The sequence below is a fragment of the Pezoporus wallicus genome, unplaced genomic scaffold (assembly GCF_028554395.1).
Source record: "Pezoporus wallicus isolate ANWC-B61680 ecotype Strahan unplaced genomic scaffold, APGP_CSIRO_Pwel_v1 contig_6312, whole genome shotgun sequence".
Lineage (NCBI taxonomy): Eukaryota > Metazoa > Chordata > Aves > Psittaciformes > Psittacidae > Pezoporus > Pezoporus wallicus.
In genome coordinates this window covers 716462-742351 of record NW_026642251.1, presented here as the reverse complement: position 1 = coordinate 742351, position 25890 = coordinate 716462, and the positions used below count along the sequence as shown (strand labels likewise).

The following is a 25890-nucleotide window of genomic DNA, read 5'->3' as shown; positions in this document are numbered from 1 at the left end:
AAGAATGAGTCTCTGATAAACTGAGGAGTATTTGGCCATCTTGGTAATACTAGGCATAGATACTGTAAGTGATGCAGTCTTAGGTGGTGATTAAGAGCTTAGGTAATACTCTTTGGCATTGTTACAGCCCTGTTAGAGCCTTATTCTGGCACAGATTTCATTTTATAACCTTTAGTAGTCATGTGGGGGTGAGAGTCATTCTTGAGCTGGAGCCACACACCTCTTCCAGGAGCCAGGGCCACTGCATGGTACAGCTGGACCACAGCACTGGGATAGAGGTTCCATCCATCCATCCATCCATCCATCCATCCATCCATCCATCCATCCATCCATCCATCCCTCCCCATGGAACATCCATCCATCCCCTTGGAACAGGGGTCTGGAGGAGGAGGTTATGCTCAGAAGTAGATAGAGGATTAAAAAAAAATGTAAGCAGTCAGTCAAATGACAAAGATCATCTGCCTGGGTACATGTGTTTGGAAACCCTCCTTGTAGGGTGAAGGCATGTAGCATCTCTCAGTGTTTTAAGGTTCTCTGTTGATTTGAATGCTTTGTATGTTTTGCCACCTGACCCTATCCATGGTTTATGGATTGAGTTTCCATTGTTACAAGGTTCTGGTTTCATGTTCCTTGTATCAATTTGAAATTTTGGGGCTGCTTTACCGGGTTGTGATGAGGCTTTGCAGAATGGATCTAGCCAGGGTTGAGCATATTGCAGATCAGAGTGGAGCAGCAGGTTTTTAGCTTCCATTTGGAGAAGTCTGATATTTTCACAGACATTTTCAGTAGAAATGCTTCTGCTTGCCTTAGCTCAGAGCTTTCTATGTATTACGTTATATTTCTGCCATGTAAAATGTTGGCTGTTTTCCACTGAGGAAATGTAGCTCAAGTAGTATGTTAAAGTCTTCTATACTAACCTCCAGGCTCTTCTCTGTGTTGCTACTAGAAGCCAAGTGTCTTTCTTCAGTGTCCTTTTGACACTCTGCCTGCTACTTCTGAATGTCACCATGAAGGGCACTTCAAGGAGTTCAGTAGTCTAAACTCTAGCTGTTATCTCCTACGCTGCATTTGTTAACTGGGCAGGATCTTTACCAGTAATCTGATTTAAGGGTTTGGTTTGTATAGACATAGCTTTTTTTTGTGCAAGTCCTTATAGTGCTTTTGAAAATGAAAACCTGTCATGTCAAGATGACACTTTATTATTCAGCATGCTTCCTCTATGTCACTGAGTCGTACCTGTTCATTCAGTAACAAAACCATGTTTTTCTGCAATTAACTGTGGTGAGTCAGCTTAAGTATGGCAATTTTTTTTTTTTTTCTTTTTTCAAAAAATAGTTTGTGGGCTCTTTTGCTTTGTTTGTTGTTTGTTTTTTTAAATAAACAAGTCACAGCCTGAGACAGTTAAAAACAAAACTAGAGTAATACGTTTTGTGTGAAATGATTTCATGTCATAGTTGGGATTTGAGGGAGGAGGTTAGGGGGCATTTCTGCTGCTTAGAAAATTACTGATCTTCATAATAAATGTATTTAGGGTCAGAAGTACATACAGGATCAAAAAACAACATGTAAGCAGTCAGTCAAATGACAAAGATCATTTGCCCAAGTACCTGTGTTTGGAAACCCTGCCTGTAGGGTGAAGGCACCCATCACACAAGAGGAAAAACAGTAAACAATCCCTCTTTCTTCCCAGTTAACTAGGAGAAAGCTGTTTCCTGGTTTCTGTTTCTCTTAGGTTTTAGAAAATAAGATGAGAGTAGCAGTCGTGGTTTAAATGCAGCTGATAACAGCACCATGAAGCCATTTACTCAACCGGGGGGGGGGGGGGGGGGGGGGGGCGGATGGGGAGGAGAATCGAAAGAATGTAAATCCTGCGGGTTGAGATAAGAACAGTCCAGTAACTAAGGTATAACACAAAACTACTAATAATGATAAAGGAAATAACAAGGGGAGAAAATATGAAACTAAAAGGGGAAAGGAAAAAAAACACAACCAAACCAATAAACACACGTGATGTACAATACAATCACTCACCACCCACTGACCAGTAGCCAGCCTGACCTGAGCGGCGATCTGGGCCTTCCGGGTAACTGCCCCCAGTTTATATACTGGGCATGGTGTGCTGTGGTATGGAATACTCCTTTGGTTAGTTTGGGTTAGTGTCCTGTCTCTGCTTCCTCCTGCTTCCTGTGCACCAGGCACATGGAAGAGCATGAGAGACTGAAAAGTCCTTGATCGGAGTAAGCATTACTTAGCAACAACTAAAATCATCTGCGTGTTATCAGTATTGTTCGCAGACTAAAGTCAAAAACACAGCACTGCACCAGCTACTAAGAAGGAAAAAAATGACTGTTAGAGCTGAACCCAGGACAGTAGCATAGGCATAGGGATGCTTTTACGAGAAGAGGCATTTTTTTCTAACAGTGAATGCAGTTAGGCTGACAGTAACTGTAAATTAAGTTCCATTGTTAGAATCATTGATTTAATGATTATATGGAACATACAAATGAAGAAAAACCCCAAACATTTTGAATGTTTTTGAATTCAGCTGCTGATTCCAAATATTAATTTTGGTATTCATAATGCAAAGCTTTGTGTAACAAAAGCAGTTGTTGTTGAAAATAATATGGCTGGTAGCATGAAAAGCATCTTTCATGTACAAGTTTACCCCTTAGGGTGTAATCAAGACCACTACACATACCCTACTCCTGGCATTTAACTTAAATGCAAATGAAAGCACCAAAGATGGGTCCCTGTATAGCCATATACATATATTGTCAGTGGAGATCAGTGGACATCTCTGAGGAGGTAACAGCTTAGTTACGTGCTTAAATTATATGACTGCTCTCCCTGTAAAATGTGCTGCATAAAATTCTGTGAGCCTTACCATGCATGCTTCCTGACAGCTAGAGAAATAAATAACAAATAAAGAGCCGTATCCAGCAGAGTACTGTTGGATAAAGTTCTTTCAAGAAGGATAATAGCAGGTTTATTTACTGGGGCTGGGGTGAAGTGGGTAGTAGCTAGAGCATACTACAAGGATTATCACATCTGTCCTACTTTAAATCTCCTCCTTTTGGCATCTTCTGTCTGCTTCCAAGGCAAATCAGTTCAGCTGCCCAGACTTAATCCATTTTCTTCATTTTCCCTCTTGTCCTGCCTCTGGCACTAAGCTAAGGGGGAGCCAAACCAAGTCTTCCCCACAGGAAAGAATCATGTCACCCTGTTTTTTAGATCTCTCTAATTCTTCAGGTATTTTTGGCTAAAGTGCAAAATTTGATGTATCTTTTAGATACAGTCTAAATTTATGTTCATGTTAATCAGTTACTGGCATGCATGCAGATAACTTTTGTATCTGTAAGCAAAGAATATTTATACTTGCCTTGTCAGGATTAAAGCTTGATTGATTGCAGTTGATCACAGTAGTAAATACGCTTTAAGGAGTATCATAGATACTCCTTGCGCAGTCTGAAAGTGTTTTAAAACAGTTTAAAAGCCTTCTGTCAAAGACAATTTTCTAATAAATATTTGATTTTTACCCTGTAAAAATCTATCAGCATACCATTTTAAAACTGGAAGAGATTATACTAACAGGGAGAACAAGGAACTTTGCAAAGGTTGTGCTACTCCTAAGAAAGTTTGAAAAAGAAAACAAACCTAAGGCACTTGGAAGCAGTTCAGGGGTTTCTAATTAGATATGACATGTTGTGATGTGATATGGTAAATAAGCAAGATTATTCACCTCTTGAGTTTGCTCTTCTTTATTCAAACTAATCTATACTAGCAGTCCTAGAACTTAGTTCTCTGCTTGTCTTAGCATCGTAGGAAAATGTTACACTTTGGTTTGCAATCTGATAGAGGAGAACAAGGTGTTTTCCTTAAAGCAGATGTTCCTTTTACAGCTGCAGCATCCCAGGTTCAGCCCCTGTTCACCACGGCTGGACCCAGCTCCTGCAGACACTGCCAGCATTCCAGTAGCAGGGAGAAACTTGCTGTCTTAATGCTGAAGGAACAAATTAAACACTGCTCCTCAGGATGGTTTCTCTCAGCTGTTCTCCATGGAGATGGTTGCTTTTGCTGCTCAGCGAAGTCGGATGTGTATAAGGGAATCTTAGCTGGACTGGCTGGCTTAGGCATGGCTAGTGCTCTCTTGGTGGTTTCTTTACAGCTCTTGAACTGAGCCTGGCTTGCTGCTAGCCAGCTAGGAATGGAGCGATCAAACTAGCAGTTGCTGCTTTGTATCTATACAGATACCTCTAGAAAACAGGGATTTAAGATATTTTAGTAAATTGTGTAGTCCATCCTCCTTCAGGAAATTCCATTATTAAAATATGTGGGAATAACTTCTTCCTAAAAGCCTTTAAAAAAAAAAAATTCTACACTTTCCCCAGGCAGTCTTAGCGATAATTTCAGTTATATAGCTTTTAAATTGTCTAACTTCCATCTTTCTTTATACAGTTTCAGCCTATGATCTGATCACTTGGCAATTCCCAAGTGAAGAACTTACTTTGCTACAAAAAGGGGGTAAATCTCCCATACATCTGAAGTCTATTATAATGTTTCTGCTCTTCCCTTCCATAACCTGAGTAAAATCAGTTCTTTCCATCTTTCCACATCGATGTTGGTTTATATACCTCTGATGACTCTTAGTCGAAATAAATAAGGAGTCCAGAGGACTTGTATTTTGGGGCATATTTCTTATTAAAAGTGACACCCAGAACTAGACACAATGTTCCAGCTGAAGTTCGACCAGTACTGCCTTGGTGTTTTAAATTCCAAAGTTCCTAAAATATTTTCACTGTTGAGTAACTGGAATGAAGTTCATCAACTTCTTTGCTGGCATGAATTTACCTCAGCAGAAAATCTGGTCAAAGCATCTGTGTATCAGAGAGCGTGTGACTCTCTTTCCACAGCTGATGTGTAGGGAATATCACAAGAACAACAGATCTTGTACTATTTTTACCCGTTAAATTGCGATCTGCAGATTAAACCAGGATGATGATCCTTACAGGTTTGTTCCTGTTACGACGCCCAAGTTCTGGGGCAGTGCAGGTCAAAGTGTGCTTTAGGTCATCCCAAGCCATAGTAAGATAGCAGCCAAGTTTGAGGTATATTCCCTCTGTGGTCTGAATGTTTGGATAAGAGGTGAATGCATTTCCTTTTCCTCTGACAGACCTGGAAAACCCTTGTCAGCTGTTTTCTTGCCTTAATTTAAACAGGATGTCTTATATTTTACTTAGCCAATCACTTTTATACATCCCAATAAGAGGATGGTGTTTTTTTTCCCAACATCAAGTCACTACTGCCTCATCTCCAGGTTTGGTTATCAGTAAGCCACAGATCTTTTCTGCAAGAAAAAAAGTTTGTGCAGTTGATAACTCCTGCCTAAAGGCAGCATTTTGCAGCTGTTGTAAGTGAATTGCGTTCTGTTTAGTTCAGGCTATTCTTCTAATTTCAAGTTCCTTTTGAATTTCAATTCTCCTCTTCAAAAGGCAATGCAGCAGTTCTACTAGTGCAAATTCATAGTCTACACAGGTGAGCAAATACACTGTGTATAAATTTCTCCTTAAAAATGTATTCATAACCCATATGAAAGTAATAGCTATAAATGTAATTAATACAATTGCTGTTATTTATTCCTCACAGATGTACTTTAAGAATAAAAAGCCTGTAGCTTGAATATATTTATTGCAAATTCTTTATCTTAGAACTTGAAACTGAATTTGCCAAGTACATATTCAGGATTAGTTAAGGAAATCATGTGGGCATTTCATTATGTCTTTTTGAGCCTTGGGCTTTTACAGGTGTTTTGTTTTGGTTTTGAGGTATTTCTACTCTCCCTTCTCTGTGTTTCTGGTTCATCAAATAAGCTAATTATCTTGGGGTTTGCCATTACAGTGTTGAATGAACCATGCCACTGTCAATGGATCCTGTTATGCTAGAGCATTACTGGATGTCACCCACAGGTATTAAATGAAGATATGAATAGGTTGATTGTTCAATCTTAATTTGGTTTGTTCTTCTCTGAAGAAATGAGGTGAACAAGTACCCAAATGAGTAGACAGAACCTTCTCTGTAGCCCAGTTGTTGTGCTGAAGCTGGCAGAAAAAAAGTTGGTACAAGCCAGGGAACCAGGCTGTTGTGGTTTGCATCTCAGCTGTATACTTCTGATAGTGAGCAAGCAACAATGAGCCTTTCACAGGCTGTAAGTTCTCCATAGGTGGGGCTGAGCCCTGTGGCCTGTGGCCCGTGGCCCTTCAAGATAAAGTTACTTGAGTAGATTTCTTCACCAAAAAAATTGTCTGTGTTGCAAGTCAAGGTGATCATGTTATGTGCAGGGCCAGAAAGCTAATATGCAGGTACAGCTCCTGTATTCAACAGTACAAGTTGTATGCTTGTACTCTTCAGTATTCTCATTACTTTGTTTCTCTGTTGAGGAAAGACCAATTTCATGAATTGGTCTTTGGTCATTGACACATGAAGGTATTTTCTTAGAAGACTTTGAAGCTTTAAGGTCTTTTGAAGCAGACACATGGGATTTAACAGCAGGGGCATTTTCTACAAAATTAACTGTTGGGGCCTCATTAGTTTTTAAAGATTGGAAATGACCATCAGGCATGCTCCAGATGTTTCCTCTCCTGTAGTTAATACTACGTTTTATTAGAAATATGACCTTTATTTTCTTTTGAATCATGTCCAGCAAAATGGAATTTAGCACTTATTGTCAGTGTATTGGATTTTGGCTTCAGGAATAAAACATGCATGCTCTTAATTGTGCATAAGAATTTCTGCTCTTCATCTCCAAAGAGCATGGATTGTGACGAAGAAGGCAGGAAAACTAATCCCTTACTAGACTGAAACCATCAGGATTATATCACAGAAGATTGGAATTGTCAGTTTCTTCATTTAAGCTAGCATTACAGCAGAGGGCAAGATCTGTTGCCCAGCAAGGATTCCTGTTCTCTGTATATCAGTAGGTTTTGTTGTCTTTTTTCCTTTAGCATTTATAAAACAACCTTGCGAGATGGCCAGGTTGCACAGTACTGTAATTTAGTCAGATTCAGTGTGACTCATAATTTTCAGAAGAATGCTGAAGATTTTAAACCTTCACTATTCAAAATAATAAGTGCTGAAGAAGTACCTAGCCTTTTAGAAAGGCTTCCTAGAAGAAAAACTTCTATGCTCAAAAATACATTACTCCTAAAAAAAAACCCAAAACACTATTATTTCCCTGTAGTCCTGGTAGAACAGCCTGTAAAATAAATGTATGTCAATACTACTGTATTAGAAATCATCATCCAAATGAAACTTATGGCAGAAGAGTTTTAGTTTTAAAATTATTTATGCCAAATGATCATGTATATAATTGGAAGTAGTTTCTAAAATAACCGCCTTGTGTTGAATTTAAAAGGGAAAATAATGGACTACAGAATGCCAAGTAAAGTTTTGGTATCTAGAAAAAGGTTAGCAAAGGAGACGTAAAAAGGTTTTCATTTTCTCTACCGCCATTCTTCTATGGAAAATAAATTTACTGTCTCAATTAAACTTTCAATCTGCTGGCAATAGATGTACATGGCCACAGTAGCTGGCTTTAAAGAAAAAGTTATGTACAAAACCCCTACTTTTGTATAGCCTAATTCCCTTGGCTTCCACATGGGAAACTTTGAATTTAGCAAATGGAACAAGTGTGGTCTGAATCTGCTCTGTTTGGTAGCACTTGATAAGTTGTGTCAAAACAGTCCTGCTTACTTGGAATTAAATTCTGCACATTTTGGAAGGAAACACTTGCAAATATTGTCACACTGCAGAAGTGTCTGAAACAGTTGGTGCTGGTACAATACTGGCCAGGCAGCAATGGAATAAAAATATTTCCCTTCCACTGTCTGCTTTAGGCTTATCAGCTGCTGTAAGGCTTATCTGCTGTACAGAAACTCTGTCTATAGTACACTGATCCAAACTACATATATTTTCCTGCATAAACAGTTTTATTTTCAAATAAATCTTTCATCAATTCAGGGTTTAACAACCATGTTTTAATTGCAGTCCATTTGTCTGGCCCAAAAAACTCCAATGCATCAAAATCTGCTGCCCTTCCCAATTAGTAACATCAATTGCATCAACATGAAGGGAAATACTCCAGGTTTGCAGAGGTCTAAGGCTGACTATTTAGGGACTTCATATTGGAAAACACTCGAGTCCTGGTTCTAAAGGAACTAGGCATGGAGCATAAATTTAACTTGACATCCTTTAAATGTGTACTAAGATACTTTATGCAAATAGCCCAAGCACTGCAGCCTTCATATCATAAATTTCAGTCATTTGATTTAGGAAACCTTAGCAAAGGAAAGAGATTACTTGGAAATGAATGCTAGAAAAGTTTACTGTAAATATAAATCAGTATCTACAAAGACTTCCTGTAATGGTTCTTGTGGTTCAAAAGTGTAATTGTAAATTTATTCTGTGCTTTTCATTTTATTCTTTCTGGCAAAGACAAGCAGTAACAATGTGTCATCTTCACCCCAGTGCTGGGTGTATTGGTCACACTGAGTCAATGTATGTAACTTGTGGGAATGTGTGCTTCTTTTCCTCTGCATTCCCATTCTGTCGAGCAAGTGATGCTCGGTCAGTGACTAGGAACACAATGTGCTCAGCCCATGCTGCCTCCTGTCATGGCAGTGTCTTCTCTATGCCTGCAGAAAGAAGGAGAAAAAAGGGGATACACAACCATATGGATTGTTTGCATTTACATTTTCTAGGCTCATTGTGACTCTTCAGGTGTTCAGGACAGCCTGAGAGCTGCTCAAGAGACAGAGATGCAGTGTGCTCTGCTGATAAGGTCAAGTCCATCTCTTGTCTGGTATGTGCAGAAAACAAAGAAGGCAAATGACCTTAGCAAGAGATACAACTTCATCTGTCTCCAGAGATGAAGTCCCAGGTAGATGATTTACTAATTTTCTGAATTTTTCATGACCGCACTCTTGGTGTACATTTCAGAAGCATCATTTTTCCCTTAGTATATTTTTACATGAATATATCTTTGTTTTGTTAGCTAGATGAACCTAAATTTAAGAGCCAGCAGCTGTTCACAACATTTTATTTAATGCACACACAGAGGTTTGCCATGGTTAATGAAAAAGATACAACTTATTAAAATATAATTATTTTGTTAAATATAAAATATTATTCCCTTAAAGCTATAATTTGATATACTGTTTAGAAATAACAATGTGGATTTTCTTAAATTAGTTAAATCTAACTAAACACAACCCATTTAAGCAAGTGGTAGGCAGCTGAAGACAGGTAATTCACAAAACCCAGAGAAAAGCACACACAAACCTGAATGCACAAAATACGCAAACACCTGAATGCAGCATAACTGTATGTGCCCTCCTGTTTTCTCTCCCATCTCATTGGGGGTGTGGTAAAACTGAATGTTCTGAGTTTGTGTGGTACAACTGGAACTCAGCATGAAGGAAACATGATAGAGAGAGAACAGGTTGCTTCTCTTCCCTGAAACAGATAATTTAACCTATTTACAGCACAGTCAGTCTTTAAGAAACAAACGTTCACAGGCCATGTGTGTTTGCTGATGCCACTTGCTTCTAAATTTGCACCTCATAAATTCATTCTTTAAGGAGGTGAGGAAAGAAAGAAACCACGTCTTAATTTGTGTCGGTGCATGATAATGCGGGTAAAGAAATAAGATAGATGAGCCTGACTTCCCCCTCTTTGACTTCCCCCTTGTTGTAACCTACCTTCCCACTCTGGACTTATACTACAATTTTTGAAAGCTATTTTCAGAGGAACAAAGGACAAGAAGTCCAGCCCCTATAATTGTCATCACTGAAGTCTGAGAAAGTCACTGAACCATGGAAACCACAGCTATTTCAGTCTTACAGCTTTGTACCTCCATAGCTGCTCCTCTCAAAGGATTTCAGACAGCTTTAGAGACATTAACAAGGCTGGCATCACAACGCTGACAGAGGAGGAGGACTGAATTATTATTCTGGTTTGATAAAATGAAGAGCCGTGATGGGCAAATTCATTTCAGCTTAGCGATGTGGTATAACATACTTTTGCCTTGCTCAGACATGTCCCCTTTCCAAAGTCAGAGGTTACTGCCCAGGTGCTGGGGGGAGAAAAAGGAAATGTAATTTTGGCTTTGCCAACTTGGACCACAGTGGGGGGTCTTAAACTATCACGGAAACTAGGTTTCTGCTAGCACCGGGCAAATTTTCTCTGGGGTAGGCAACTTCTCAGAGAGGGTAGGCAGAATGAGATCTCAAGAGTATGCCACTATTTATTAAAGAGTCGAGAGTCCTATGTACTTTGTCCTACATCTCAAGGGAAGTTTCAGACAGATCAGGAGGGAGATTCCACCTTTCCTGCCACCATACTTTGCTTCTTTAGATGACAGTTTACTTTAGCATGGAAACAGCAATGTGTAGGGGTAGTGTTTAATTCTTTTGGATTCTTTTCTAGAAAATAAATGATCTGCAGGTAATAAAAGGCCATTAAATGTTTTTTAAGCAAGAGCTGAAAACATGGCCATAATTGGGAGGAATTTTGAAGTAGGAGTTGAGAAGTGGAATTTTGTAAGCACATTCCTGAAGGAGCAAGTGGGAGAAACCATTCTGTCTGGTAAAAGCATGAAGTAATGTATTTGCATTTTAGGGTTTTATTAAAAGGCATAGTATGCTCTGCATGATTCCACTTGTTCAGCAAGCCACTGTAAATCTGTCTTTTCCATTTATAGTCTAATTAAGAGCTCCATAATAGTCACGTACTTGAAATTTGTAACATTGAGATTGTTTTATGTTTTCTGTTTCAGTAACACACCTTGGAAACTGCAGATTTGAGGAAAGAGAATTTTCTTTGAAATTTTTCCTATCCCAAGAGGAGATAGCAAAAAAGAAAAATTGGGTTTTTTTTTTCAGCTAGAAAAGCAGAAGAAAACCAGGTAAATGAGCAAAATACAGTGCTTCTTACTTGGTCAGCTGCAGGATTTTGTTTCTTATCACCAGAATATCTGCAGCTATACTAGAGGATGTGTAAATGTCTGAGTTGTGCCTTCCTCAATCAAGCTACTGTTTTGCAATTTCTGTCTCTGTCATAGTAGAGCTAGAGGAATTTTTCTCTTTTTTGAGAAACTCCTGTGATTTGAAAAGTGTTCCACCATGTAGTGATACACAAGACAAAGAGAAAAACAAGAGTTTCAGGTGATGGTGGGCTTTTGTGGTTTGGATTTTTTGGTTTGGGTGGTTTTTTTTCAGAAGACATAATGAACTCTTAACTTCTAACACTAAAAAAACTGGTTTTGAGACTGTGATCAGAATCAGGAACCTGAATGTAGGAACTTGACCCTGTCTGTCTGATATCCCTTGTAAGTGATATCCCTGTGGCTGTCAGAAAAATCAGTCCATTGCACCATTAAAACTGCTGGACTGTTCTTGGCCTCAGAGGCTGTGTCTTTAGGGCAGTAGTCAGTGTTCTCTCCTGCCATGTAGCTTGAGACTCTATTCAGGGAACATAGTAAAAAGAGCAACTGATAGAAGTGTGAGCTTTTTCAGATCTCAAGCCACAGTGCTAATGAGAAAGGCTTACATGTCTGTCACTTCTAAGACATTTCCAGTTTAAACTTTTGGTAGTATGGTTTTCACTTGAAGGAAGTTGGGCTTTGACTGGATTTTTCTAATGCTTTTTTTTTTTTTTAATGGAAATATTATTTCACCAGAAAGATGGCCAGATTTAATTACTCCTGACTTTCCAAAAGTGATTTTGGTGTGCTGGACAAGTCTAACATGCAGTGGAAAAATATAGCAACCTGACTATCCAGCCTGACTGTGTACTGATACACTGAGATATGGGAAACCTGTAGAGGATGCACTTAATTCCTGAAACCTTGCAGGGAGCTAAGTAGTTGAACTTGGGCAAAGCAGTGACATTCATGCAGGGGAAAACCCTGTACACCAGCACAGAAGGCAGTATCAGAACTTCCTGAAAGTGAATCTGTGAGGCTTATATTAGTTTCGTCTCAGTGACACAGTAAGTCTTTTATTCCAGCACATAAATTCCTTAAATGTAGCTGATGCAAAGGATATTTTTAGGCTCAGAAGAAGTAGTGATGAGAGATTTTTCTGGAACAAATAAAATAAAAAGGTTAGTTCATAAGCAAATGCTTTAAATCATGATTAATTTTGAGTTAGACTGAGGAAGAGTTGGAACAGCAATTTCAGATCTTGTACAGGGAATGCTGGTAATCTCAGAAGAAAATCAGTTATTTCTTGTCAAACCAATCATACTAGCTTAGATTCCAGAATTGCAATTGACTGTAATTTCAAGCATAAGGTTTTCCCTCTATTCCACAGGAATGAGAATGAAGGCAGATGGGAAAAAGTGGAGGGGAAAAAAAAAATAAACCCACTTTTTCTAAACTGGAAAAGTTTGGAAGAATCTAGAAAGTTTCATTAATGCAGATCTATTTAGCTGTGTTGAACCGGGATACTCTGATGTCCTGTATAAAATGCCTTGCATTAGATATTCATTTTTCCATAATACTGCAAAACCTTGTGCACTGTATGAAGCCCTGAATGTTAGCCTAGAATAGCATTAGAATATCCTGTGTTTCACTGTCACCTGTAATACCAGATATGCAATAAGATATGTAGACACATATTTTCATTTTTCTGGTAGAAATGAGGATTTACATTAATCCACACTGAAAGAGAATATATTCTTCCCTCATTACTCTTTTATTTATATCTTTGGGAGTGGCGAACTTCAGGTATTAAAGAATTAATTAAAAGCTCTTTGAGCTTTACTGCTTCTAATATCAGAATACAATTGTCTCCATGCAACCTTGATATTAACATTAAGTAAAAAATTATTATGCTTTGAGTTGACGTGTAGCATAGGCAACAAACAGGATTACTGTTGTGGGGTTTTTTGGGGTTTGTTTTTTTTTTTTTTTTGGACAGACAAGGGTAATGAATTTCTCATAGCATATGAGATACAATTTCAAAGAGACAAATGAATCAGTCAGTGGGTCAGAGAAACCCAGTTCACAAAATATTTATGTACTGTTATGAAAATAAAGGGGAAAGGGAGCTTGTGTAACATACCGGAGAACTGAAGAACCAGGAGAAAACTTGCTTTCATATCCCACAGCTGAACCTAACTTACATATTTCAAGGGAAAGTGTGTCCAGCCATGGTTTCTCTGCAGCTGACCCAGCGTTTATGCCATTTCCAAGTATAATAATTCTCTTCTCTGCTATTCTGTTGTTCCTAGACTGATGCATCATTTCCAAGCTATGCTCCTTGTGACCAAATGCACAAAACTAGTTTGCCACAAGAACTTTTTTTTTCCTGCTTAATTCAGTCTTCAAATGGAAAAGAGGCAGGAGGGAAGTAACATCACAAAATTTATTGGATGGTTTAAACTAAAAAAAAACCACCCAAAAACCTCCCCCAGCCCCACAAAGAAGAAAAAATATCTTAATTTTCAGGCAGTGAAAGCCTGAGAAGTAATTCTGTTTTCTGTTAGCTATCTCATAGTGTACTTTACATTTTTATTACATACCATCTCCTCTAGATTAGATGCGTTTCAAATTTCTTTGGATTTTAGATACGTAGCTATCTGTTTTTTAAAATACTGCACTTAAAACAATACCTGAAACTGGCTTTATGTCTAAAATAGTATGTACTTAAAGTAGTGAAAGAAAGTGGGCAAAAAGTAATGTAAGGCTTCATTTAAAGTTTTGGGTAATGTTAATATCTGGATCCAGCCTTAATGAAGCAACTATTTTGTACTTTAATTCTAATGTGGTTTCTGTGGATTGATCTTCTCTTTCTCTTGCCCTTCCCTATCTCTTTCTCTCTCTGTCTCTTTTCTTCCTGATTTGGAGCAGCCATTGACCATTCTTATCAGGAGAGATTGCTGCAGTTTCCCCAAATGACCATCACTACGGCTCACCTCTCGGTTAAATAAATTATATCAGAAAGATAGAAGAAGCTTCATTTTCCCAAATCAGAGCCAAAATGCATGTTTAACCCAGGTTTTTAGCTTGCATTTCTTGGCAACCCTTCTTGCATTTTGATTTTGAACACACATGTATAAGCCTGGTTTTGAAAAGCAGATGCGTGATTTTAAAACAAATAAAAGTAAAGAAGTGGGTCCTGCAATTTATAGAGCACTACTCATTAAAAGCTTGGCATCAGATGAACTGCTGAGGGATTTTACAGTCATGGACCCAGATTACCAGAATTCAAAATACATGATGTGCTGAATATTGAACAAGTCAACTGAGTCAGTTGGTGAAGAACTGGTGCATTTAGGCAGCATGGTTAACTTGCAGGGTCACATTTGGAGAACAAGTTGAAAATGTGTTTTATACTGTGCATCCACTCTTGTGAGAAACCTGGTTAATAGATCCTTGATAAGCCCATTGCTCTCAGACAGTATTTGCAGTTGGCAATGACTTACTAAGCTCCAGTTGTACGTAAGGAAATGCACTACAAGGAGTGTCAGGTTTGGTGAATGTAGATGAATTCTGTACATTAAATGAAAATTGTCAAGACAATCAGTTAGTGTCATGCATCCAACTATGTTCTTGCTTTTCTAACCTTCCCTTGAGTGAGGCTGCCTGTTTAGGAGTTCTCATGTTTTCCATTTCTGGGGCACTGAACCTAATTGTGGACTTTTCTTATGTCATTGTGGAGCCCCACGCTGACCTTGGATGACCAGGGCTCTTTCTACAGTTATGTCTTTAGTGCTGGGTTATTTCTGTGAGATGTTTCATTTTTCCCTATCTTGGAGTGCCTGTATTTCAAATAGGGATGTTGATTTATCTGTTTTGTGGGATGCTTTGAGACTGCAAAGCTGTGTACATTATATATTGTTAGAACTAATAGGAAAAAGTAGATAAGAATTTTTTACTGAGTTAGCTGACAGGCTCCCTGAAGGGTTTATAGCTTTGTTTGGGCTGCTTCCCTCCTATGTGACCCAGCAGAGCTACACAGGGAAGACAGATCTGCTTAGTCAATGGGAAAGCCTCTACAAACAAAACTGAACAGATGTGATGTTCTGATATTTAGCAGTTTTATTAAAATCTTCACATTCTCCCAACTGAAGATAGCTCTGTGATATTGTCACGACTCATCAGCTCTGTGTGGTATTGTACAGTTGTAATACAGGCAATACTATACAATGTCAGCAAATTACTGTGCGTGCCTTCAGTTGTGCTGATCTTCTCCTCCTTTAACTCTTTTGCTCCTGAGGAGGAAAGAAATACTTTGTCTTCTTATTCATGACACATATGAAGCGTGCCTGATTCTTCTTTTTTCTCCTCCCCTCTTTTCCCTTTACAATCTCCACAATTCCCATATTCCTCTCCTCATATAGAGATGAATGTTCAAAATAACAATAACAGACTCTCAGGGATGATTCTTCGCTTCTTTGGCATTAATGCATTTTTGTTAATTTTGACATTATTGCCAGGATTATTAACCACTGAAATCCATAATTTCACAACCGTGAAAGAACACAAGTGATTTGGGAGCCACACGTCATTTGCCATGGATTGAGCACTGTTCCACATAGTTAATAGCACTTGAAAAGGAGTGATGGCTTGCGGTCTTCCTGTCAACTTTTTCACCAAGTGCCTAGCTCCACAAAGGTCAAAGAGAAATGTGTAGGAGTCGCTTTGCTGTGGAGATGGTAATTTTGATTTGCAACCTCTGAGAAAACAGAGTAGTATGCACTTTTAATTACACGAGATACAGTTCTACTGGGGTAATAAGATTACAAGTCAAAATGGAGAACAATTTACTGATCTCCTTTATTAAAATGTTTTAGACAGCGAACATATTTTCTCCTAATAAAAAAGCTGCCATGCTACTCTAAGAGTCCTAGATGTCATTTTAGATGTCCCCATGAACATACCAGTATTCAGAAGTTTCCACCCACCTTAACAACTTCAGTTGCCTTGGCTGGAGTGAAAGGGTTACAGAAAGGTCTTGAAGGACCAGATGTTTTTAAAAGAAGCTTAATAATGCAGATTCGGAATCAGTGTTTTGGGGTGTTTTTTTTTTAATTGCTGTAACTTGTATTGATTTCATGGAGATCTAGGGAGGTCTTTACGAATCCCATTAGGCACCTATTTGTGTCTTTAGCTATAAAAACATTTATAGACCAGTTTGTAAAATTCTTGTGATGCTGCAAAGACTGGAAGTACACTGAATCATCAGTTCAAGAACAGGCAGTTGTTTAAATCTACCCCAGTCATGAAAGCTCTTTTACCTCCAAGGAGTTGAAGCAGGAGTGGACGGTCTTTTGTTACAAAGCGATCTTCCTGAGTCAGAGCTCTATAGCTATTTAATCAAACAAAACCACTTTGAGAAATGCTAAATGTGTTTCCCTTTCTCCTTAGCAACTAATGTTTATTTCTTATGGCTCCAAAATAAACCTTTGAAAAAGTAAATGCCTCACAGTATAAAAGATCACAATTTAAATTATTTCAGGTTTTCTTAATTGTTTTTAATTTCCAGTGTTATGTTGATTTTGTCTTTCAGCTCTTAGTTGTGGTAATTTATGGGCTATGACAATACATGCAACCAATTAGTAACACAACACCATAATTTATGCTTATTCTTTCTGTATAATGTGCAGGGATGGGATGTAGTGAACTCTAGAAAAAGAACAGCATACAGCTGCACAAGAGAAATATGAATATATGAGCAGCTCTTGGATTGACTGTAGATCAGAATGGTTACTATCAAGTGTCAGGCTGGTAGTGACCCATCTGGGTGCCTTACAGAGTATGGAAAGGGCAGATAGGTCCAAAGTACCAAAGCAAGAGGTCTGAACAAGGGCCCTGTGAACTCAGTGAAAACTTCTCCCTTAGTTTTGATGTCTGAATCAGGCTGATAACCCCATCCACCTCTTCCAAGTCACTCTTTGCCTTGAAGTTCTTTCATAGCATAGTAGAGATTATAATACATATAGAATAGTATACCTCCTGCCTCAGTGTGTGTGACCTACATTTGCAAGAGGCATCTGCCTTTAAATCACTTACTACAGGGTATATGATGCTAATACCACTCTGTTAAACACCCTTTCGGGTAAGGGGAGGGGGGGAAGCCCTAAGAAGGCAAGTGTACAGCGTTGATGGCATCACTACATAGATTACATGGATGTACTTAGGATTTAATTGTTTAAGATATTGAATGCCAAAACTTTGTGTGAGTCGAATTTACACCTCCCTTATGCTTATGCAACTCACTCCATTACATGAGTCATTCTGTGGTAATTTGTCTGGGATCAGAATCACCTACTAACATCTTAAATAAGGCACAGTTTCATTATATATTAACATTTTATAGTCTCGTTTTAGACATAATTGCTATATATGTAAGAGAGATCAGTTCTAGATTTTAGTTGGACTAACAATCATTAGGCAGCTGTTTCCATTCCATCCCCAGGGCTATTATACTGTGGCCCTAGTTTCTGTTTTGAACACTTCTGCAATGCAAACGGCAAAGCAGGATGTGACTGAGGAGCAGTGTAAATGAGAAATTACCTTGAGGATAAGAGGGTGCAGCAGTGACATCCAAGATAACATTACTTGTTTGGCTAAGCCAGATTTAGGAGGCAAATAAAGAACCATTTATCCAAATCACTTCATTATTCAGTCGCATGAAGGGCTGGAAACAGACATGCTAATAACCTCCATCCCTTATTAACTCTAGTTTGTTCTTTTCCATCGCATCAGGGACTGAAGGAAAGGGGAAAATGCGGCAAAATGGTGGGAGGGGGCTTCGTAGTGCTTCCTACCCTGGTATCTTGCAACTATCAAATGTGTGGGCTGCTTTTAGTCACCAAAAAAGAGAGCTTTCTGATTCACTGCATTCCTGCTCCACATAGCAGCCTTACACTTTTCCTAGCCTTTGCCTAATTTGAACTGGGTGCAGAGAATCCATTGAGTTCTCCAGGAGAAAAGAGCCCTATGAAGTACCAAGCTCCTGGCTCACCATGATCAGAGGCAGCTGTGGGGGGTTTTGCTATTTGCTCCTCTTAAAAGGGACAGGTTGCAGTGACCTGGGCACAGTACCTGCTGAACTGTTGTTACTTTTGAGTTCCAACATATGGAGCTTTTAAGAGAGAAACTGATGGCCACTACGTTTAAGGATATGTGGGAAAGGAGTTCAAATTGTCTTCATACTTTTATTGCTTCACAGAAATTTGAAAATCCCTAAAGGAAGAAAAGCATCATGCTCTGACTACAGATGTTTTACTTTCTTTTTTATGCCATATTGTACAGTATGTAATACCCCTGACGTGTTAGTTAAAAATTGTCATAAATGACTGACAGCCCTGAAAAACTGCTCCCTACTCCTTCCTTTGCTACAAAAGCACACCTACATCTACGTCCACGGCAGCAAAAGCATCTCATTTCCTTGTTAAATCTCCCCTATGAATAAACAGAGATGTTTTATTTCCCCATGTTGTCAATCAGGAACCTTTTGTCTGGGACACAGGTTGATAAAATAGTTCATTATCTTAATCCATAACTTCTTTGGGAACTGCACACCATGCCTTCAACACCAGCCATTGATCAAAAATGGATTTGCATGTTGTGGTAAGTTCTAAAAAATGGATTTTAATATGGTATATTTCAAATGAATTGGGAAGTAGAAAAGAAAATTCAGTAGTGCTATCAACAGTCAGAATTTAGTGAGGAAAGAGGATCTAGTTCAGTAGCCAGCAATATGTGACAAAATTCATACATAACTGCTGGTAATCATTGTAAATAAGCAGATAATTTCAAATAAGTAGATGCCTCTACGTGCTGTATTTTAATAAATCCAGTTACAAAGTGGTTTTAGCATTATGGTGAGGCTCCTTTGCATCATGCCAATGTTTTTTATCAGCAGACTTAAAAAACCCATTTTGAGCATTAGTTGTGTTGTACAACGGACATAGTACCATCCCTTGCTTAAAGGAGAAACACAAAAGACTAAAAAACTAATATGAAAGTGTCAGAAGGACAAAAGAACTAGAGGTCAGCTGAAGTGCTCAGGCTAAAAACTATGCAGAACCCAGAAGAAAGTGTGTCTCTTGGCTCCTAGCCCTCTCTTTCAAGTCAAGGTTATTACTTTTGCTAGTCATTCAGTGCCACTGCTATTGCCAGTAAATGTCAACCCAGAAAACTATCTGTGGTGTTGAAAAGTCAAAATGTATTTTATTCTTCAATCTGGATAAAGCTGCTCTTGGTATCATCAGGTCTTTCCTGGGAAAATTACTCCAGTTCTAGCAGAATCTCTGGAGTGGCACAAAACAGGCTGTGGCTTGTGTCTGTACCAGGATACCTGTAGAGCCAACAGCGAAGGGCATGGTTATCTCACTGGTAGGAAAAACAAAAAAAATGGTAGTGTTAAAAATATTGAACAGGAGGTGTCTCGGCGGGCATTGCAGTCTTGTATAAAGCTTGAAGTTACGTTGCCAAAGTGGAGGAAGTGGATTGCGTGCCTCTCAGTTTCAGTTTTGAATCACAGTTTGTCATTTACTATGCAACTGATGTGTCAAGCAGTGCCAGTTACAAGTGTCTAGAAATGTGTAATTAAGCTTTAAACACGAATGCTCAGCTATATCATATTGCTCTAGGTGGATATCCTGATATGTTGAATTGATGTGTGATAAATGGAAGATAAAGGAAGAGATAATAATTTCCTTTTAATGTAAACATACAGGTTTTACAATAACATTATATGATAGGTTGCATTAAGTAGAACAAATAGAATAGCAAAGCTGAGATGAAGCAGAAATGATTATGCAAGAGTATTTCTTAATTAATTGTCATTCACAATGAATCTCTACACTGGAAAAGGGGTTTCCTGCATTAATCCAGGGACTTATACTGATGTTTTTATAACACAGAGCAAAAATTTATCTAAGAATATTCAGTTGAAACTGATGGAATTGATCCTTCTAATTAAGTAGCTACATACTGATTAAGGGGCCTAGAATCTCTTCTCTCTTTGTTGTAATAGGTGCTTTGAGACGGTTGAGCTTGAGACATATCATAGAGCAGGATAATAGGAATATTAAAAAATACTAAAGGGCCAATACCACTTGTTTAGCATACTCTCAGTAATTTAGCTCTAATTTTAAGTTACAGTCTTAAAGACTAATCTAAGATTTCAAAAGAAAATGGCTTATGATACACTTCAGTGCAATAAAGTGATGAAACTATGACATCCCTCAATGTCATGCTCAGAAATGGAATGTTTGGATTTGGATTTTGCAAGAAAGTATCTAAAGCACTTGAGATGTCTCTGAAGTGCCAAATAATACTGACTTTTCATCAGTGTCATAATGTTCTTTAGTTATAAATCAGTTCCCTGTCTCAAATGATATCATATAAAACCATATATGGTTATTGTTAACCTGGATTTTCCATCTTGTCATTTTGTCCTCAGTCATCCTTGCTGACAATTCAGGGTCACTATACAGCATTTTGCTTGATAAAGGCTCTAAGTACTGGACAGATGAATAATTCAAAAATAGTAATAAGTGGTCAAAATGGGTACTTTAATTAAAGTGTAAGGTAACAAAATAACTGTTTGGCTGCTACCTTAAGGACTGCTATCAAGTTTATCTTTTTTATGAAAGATGTCTTCTTATGAAAGGTAACCATATAATGAATATATTTCACGTCTCTTAGGTGCATTCACTGAATAAATTCTTCTTATATAAAGATTTCAGCCTTGGGATTTTTAGCAGAATGCTTCAACAATATACAATGGAACCCTGTCTGTCAAAATGACTAGTTCAGGATGTTACTAGTATCTGAGATGCTATTCTCTCCAGCACAGCAGTGAACACACAGATTAAAATGAAGGCTGGTTTTACACACTGTCAATGCTCAGGAGTTACGTGCTGTAGCACAGAGAACAGCCTTCACAAACTGATATGTGCCGTGTCCCTTTTGTGACATGCTGATCCCACTCCAGCCTCATGCAGTGCTGCAGCAAGGGCTGCAGACCACTTTTTGAAGTACCTGAGGGGGAAGTTCTTCTTCATGCCAATTTATGGCTTTTAGGCTCCATTTATCTCATTTTCTTCTGTTTCTCTTTCTATAAAATTGACTGCAGCAGGACTAAAAAAATGACTTCTTTTGAAGACTTGTTTTTTCTTTGCTGTTTGCTTGCCTTAATGTCAGAGAAACACAGTGCTATTCTGTTTATGGGAGCTTTTCTTTTTGGAGTGTAGCTCTGGTATACTCAAGAACTCACAGCACTGCATTTCTTTCCTTGTAACATGTTGATTGGGTGTAATATCAGATGGGACTTATTTTTGCTGATAGCCCAGAATTTGCTGGCGTCAACTGGATTTGTGGTTGGCATGCAAAGTATTTAGTCAAATTGTTTTCTTCTCATGTCACTTCCATGTAAACAGGAAACCTAGAGTGCTGATTATGCAATCACACATTTTACTTCCCCATTTTTCTAAATGAGTAACATTCTGTGATAAAGTTGGAAATGTTGTTCTCTGTTTCTACAGCTGCAGCAAACAGGGAGCAAAGGAAACAATAGTTGCATATACACATGTGCATTCCAGCTGCTGCTGGCTCCCACTCCATTATCCTTTTTGCCCTCCCATTTGAGCAGAAAAATTATCTTAATGACAGGAAAAGTTAGAATCAGATATGCTGCCAGTTTAATAATGTTTTTAAAAATCAGAATTAGGGTTTGAAAAAATTAATTGCGGCTTAATTTGTGGGGTGATTTAAAGTTGAAGCTTCCGCTTGAGTTGCATTATATGATTTTTATTTTTCCCTGCACTAACCGCCCCTTGCAACCAGGGAGATTAACCCCAAGGAAATGCAGATAAAGATTTTCAGTTTCTTTTCTCTCCCAGCTTGGTTCCACACAACCTTTTTTTGCCTTTAAAACTGGCAGATCTAGAGACAACAGTTTCCTTCCTGCTGTTCACCAAGCTCTGCCTCGCTCCCACGGTGCATTAGCAGGAGTTGGGAAGATAAAAGAGAGAAGAGCTGGTCCATGTCCTTGTGATGCAAAATTGGTCAGAACATAGAGCCACAAACAACATTTTCCGCCTTGGTTCTCCAGCTTTTGAGCAGCAGGGTCCATCACAGCTTCTGAACCATCAAGCAGTTCCCTGAAAGTTCCTCTGCTTCTTGTTATGGTTAAATGTTTATTTTGTTAATGTAACCCTGAGTGGCATTTCTAAGTGCTGGGTGATAAAAATGTATTTGTAAGGGCATTATTTAAATGGCCACATGTCAGAGCTTGCATGAGATCTGAATTTCTAAATGATGTTGAGGTTGAATTAATGCATCAAAATCCAAATAGCATTTAATTAAACAAGGATACCTCAGCTCCTGGAGGTCCTCGGAAAAAGGTAAATGGAACAAAAAAGGTAACATTAATAATCCATGAATAAATCACTACTTAGGTTTTTTTCTTTTCCTGCAGTTGATGGAAGAGTCTTAGCTGACTTAACCCCCCCCCAAAAAAAGAAAAAAAAAAGAAAAAAACACAACCCACAAAACCAAAAAACTACCATCCCCCCCCCAAAAAACTTGAACATAAATTCAGAAAGTAATTTCAGTTAGACTTTTTTTGTAAACACTTGGTTTAGAAATTGTTATTTTTCTGCCCTGATTTATAAGCATATAAAAATTCAAGGAATACAGCTGAAGATGAAATGAATGGGTATGTCTGCATGTGAAAACTTCAATTTTCTTTCATCTGGGCCAGCACAGTGAAGTCTGCAAAGGTTTGAAATTCACATTTAGTCTTTAATGTTGCACTTGCTTCTCTGATCCACCTACATTCATAACCTGCCTTTCCCCCAGTCAAATATGAAATCTATAAGCTAGGAAACAAAAATGGTTATATGATAGATTCACAGAGGGGTTTTTTTCTGTCATATGTTTAAGTTTGTCAGAAGACTTGAGCAGAGAAAACGCTCTCAGGGGCCTGTTCAGATTGACTGGGGATTCCCTGCGCATACACCTCCATTTCTTTTCCAAGAGAAGCTGTAAATCTAAGGCAATGACACACACCCTGGTCTCATCCCAGTGTGTGTTCAGCATTCAGTCAATTGAATAGCTGGGAGCCAGGACTCTGGGGACCAGAGGGATCATGCCAGTCTCTGAAAGTGGACAGTCTTTGCCTCCCTCAAATGTCTAAACAAAATCAAGCAGTGTTGGTCAGGCTGTGTGGCACAGTCATTTGCTTCAGCAGAGCTCGTCTGAACTCTCCAGCCTGTGAAGAACTGCCTGCAGGCTCTGGTAATAAATCTTTACTCCTCTTTTTTCTGCAAGGAGTTTTTCTCCTGGAAGTTATGCACCCACCATCTTAAGGAAGTGACTTCCTATCTATAGTACCATTTGCAAATAAATGTATCAGTAAAAGTATTTCACATCTAATTCAAATACTGCCGGGACAATCTGCAGAGAATCTTACCCACAATCTTAAGCAGGTAATAAAATAGGCAGCATAAGCCAATCCATGCTTTCTACCCTTAAATTATATTGGAAAAGGATATACTTTGTGACAGACCATGTTCTAATGCAGAAGGTGTTTCCTTCCCTCTTTAGTGTTGTTTGGATAAAGATCTGAATAAAAAATGGCTAAAATACCAGGACAAAATGCTGCACATATGACTGGAGAGTTCTTTCCATACCTACAGCATCACTCATGTGTGAGTGAGCACAAGCTTTGATTGCTTACTTTGGTCCTGTTTCAGCCAACTACCTGGCTGAAATCACATTCTTATTTAAACTGCATGTTAAACTGAGGCCTTAGCTGTAACTTTACTTTGGAACTAAGTGTCTGGAACTTAAGGCAGAAAAAAGGCACTTCCTCCCATGCAGCTGCATAGCTGCTATTCTTGAAAGACAAACTTTAACTTCTATAATATAGACTCAGGGCTCCTTAGGATTTTTTCTGAGAAGACTATATTGCATGAAAACCAAAACTTTCATGTTAACATTTAGGAAACACATCATGTGGACTACTACACCATTGCCACAGAATCATAGAATCATAGAATAGTTAGGGTTGGAAAGGACCTTAAAATCATCTAGTTCCAACCCCCTGCCATGGGCAGGGACATCTCACACTAAACCATGTTACCCAAGGCTCTGTTCAACCTGGCCTTGAACACGGCCAGGGATGGAGCATTCACAACTTCCCTGGGCAACCCATTCCAGTGCCTCACCATCCTCACAGTAAAGAACTTCTTCCTTATATCCAATCTAAACCTCCCCTGTTTAAGTTTTAACCTGTTACCCCTTGTCCTGTCACTACAGTCCCTAATGAAGAGTCCCTCACCAGCATCCCCATAGGCCCCCTTCAGATACTGGAAGGCTGCTATGAGGTGTCCACGCAGCCTTCTCTTCTCCAGGCTGAACAGCCCCAACTTTCTCAGCCTATCTTCATATGGGAGGTGCTCCAGTCCCCTGATCATCCTCGTGGCCCTTCTCTGGACTTGTTCCAACAGTTCCATGTCCTTTCTATTTTGAGGACACCAGAACTGCACACAATACTCCAGGTGAGGTCTCACAAGAGCAGAGTAGAGGGGCAGGATTACCTCCTATGGCCATAGACCATCAGTACTGAAGAAATGTGTTTAGAGTTTAGCTAACTTGGTCTTGTTTAGAAGAGAATCAAATTTGCTACCACAACAAATACTGAGATACCTGCTGCCTGCTTTTGCTCTCATGGGAGCATGGTAAGTGGAAATTAACAAAGGCAAGGCTTGTCATTTGAATCTAAGTCAGGAAAAGATTGAAAATAAAAAAGACATGAAAATTTAGAAAATATTTTGCTTATCAGTAAATTTACTCAGTGCAGACTGAGAGAGAAGCACTGTAGCTACAGGCTATGGCTGTCGTCATCAGTCTGAAGGGACGATGACTGCTTTGTAGCACTTCATGTTGGGCTGTGGTAAGCTTATCTGCATCTCATTTAAATCACCTTAGCTCTATCCTATGCCTTAGTGGTTCCTGCATCAACCTGTCCCTTTTCCAGCTTCACTCCTTCATTTTAGTTTTTAAAATCTTAGCAGATTCCACATAAAACATTTAGATTTATGGCCAGTATTTCTGATCCAAATAATTTTTGTGTGAGTCTTTCATGTTGGTGTTGGTCTATGTCTAATCAGGAACCCTGCATCTCTCTGCCATGAGCTTTACCAACCTATTTGGAGGGCTAAAAGCAGAAGAGCCTCCAGTCAGCTCCTGCTTGCCTGACAAGCATCTTACAGAGCCCAAACCAACTTTGAGGTAAATGAGAGTAAACGTATCTCTTCAGAGTAATTAGCTTTTCCAAACTAAGGGTTTGTAGGCACCATACTAAAGCCTCAGTACCCTATAAAGCAGTCTTTATTATCTCTGTTTTCTCTTATGGATCATTGAGTCCAGCTTCTAATGATTTGATGGTGGCAATTGGGATATTTGGGATTGTTGGATTTTTCACCCCACTAACTGGGACCTCTGAGGACTCAAACCTCCAAGTGAAAAGTGTCACTGTTTCCTATATTCTTTACTCAACTGAAATAGCTATATTTCAAGCTGTTGTGTTTTACACAGTTTCAGGTAAGGTATCGAAGACTGTTCTTTAGCAGTCCCTTTAGCTTACTTTATTAACTGGTATTTACTTGTTGTATTTTAATATTTTTAACAAGGAGATGCATAATCGTCAGTAATGATCCCTTTAACTCATGTAACATGCATAACCTCAGTACTGTTGGTCTGTTTGCAACTCCTTTGGCAAATTATTATTGTTTTTTAAATTTAAAATAGTCTTTTCTAAATCCTCGGCTAGAGTTTAGTATTTTAAGAATTGATTATTTATTTTTTTA

General features: G+C 38.6%; 1 protein-coding gene across 2 annotated transcripts in view; it reads left to right on the top strand.

Moving 5' to 3' along the window:
- ARSJ (arylsulfatase family member J) overlaps window positions 1-25890 on the top strand; it is a 43846-nt gene that overhangs the window by 10510 nt on the left and 7446 nt on the right. Inside the window, exon 1 of one of the 2 annotated variants that reach the window (XM_057428329.1) lies at window positions 5807-5963. The exons of the other annotated variant lie outside the window; for it this stretch is intronic. Coding sequence (XP_057284312.1) covers window positions 5902-5963 — 62 coding nt within the window. The 5' untranslated portion in view covers window positions 5807-5901. Of the gene's footprint in view, window positions 1-5806; window positions 5964-25890 lie in introns of those variants that run through there. 2 annotated transcript variants of the gene reach the window in all.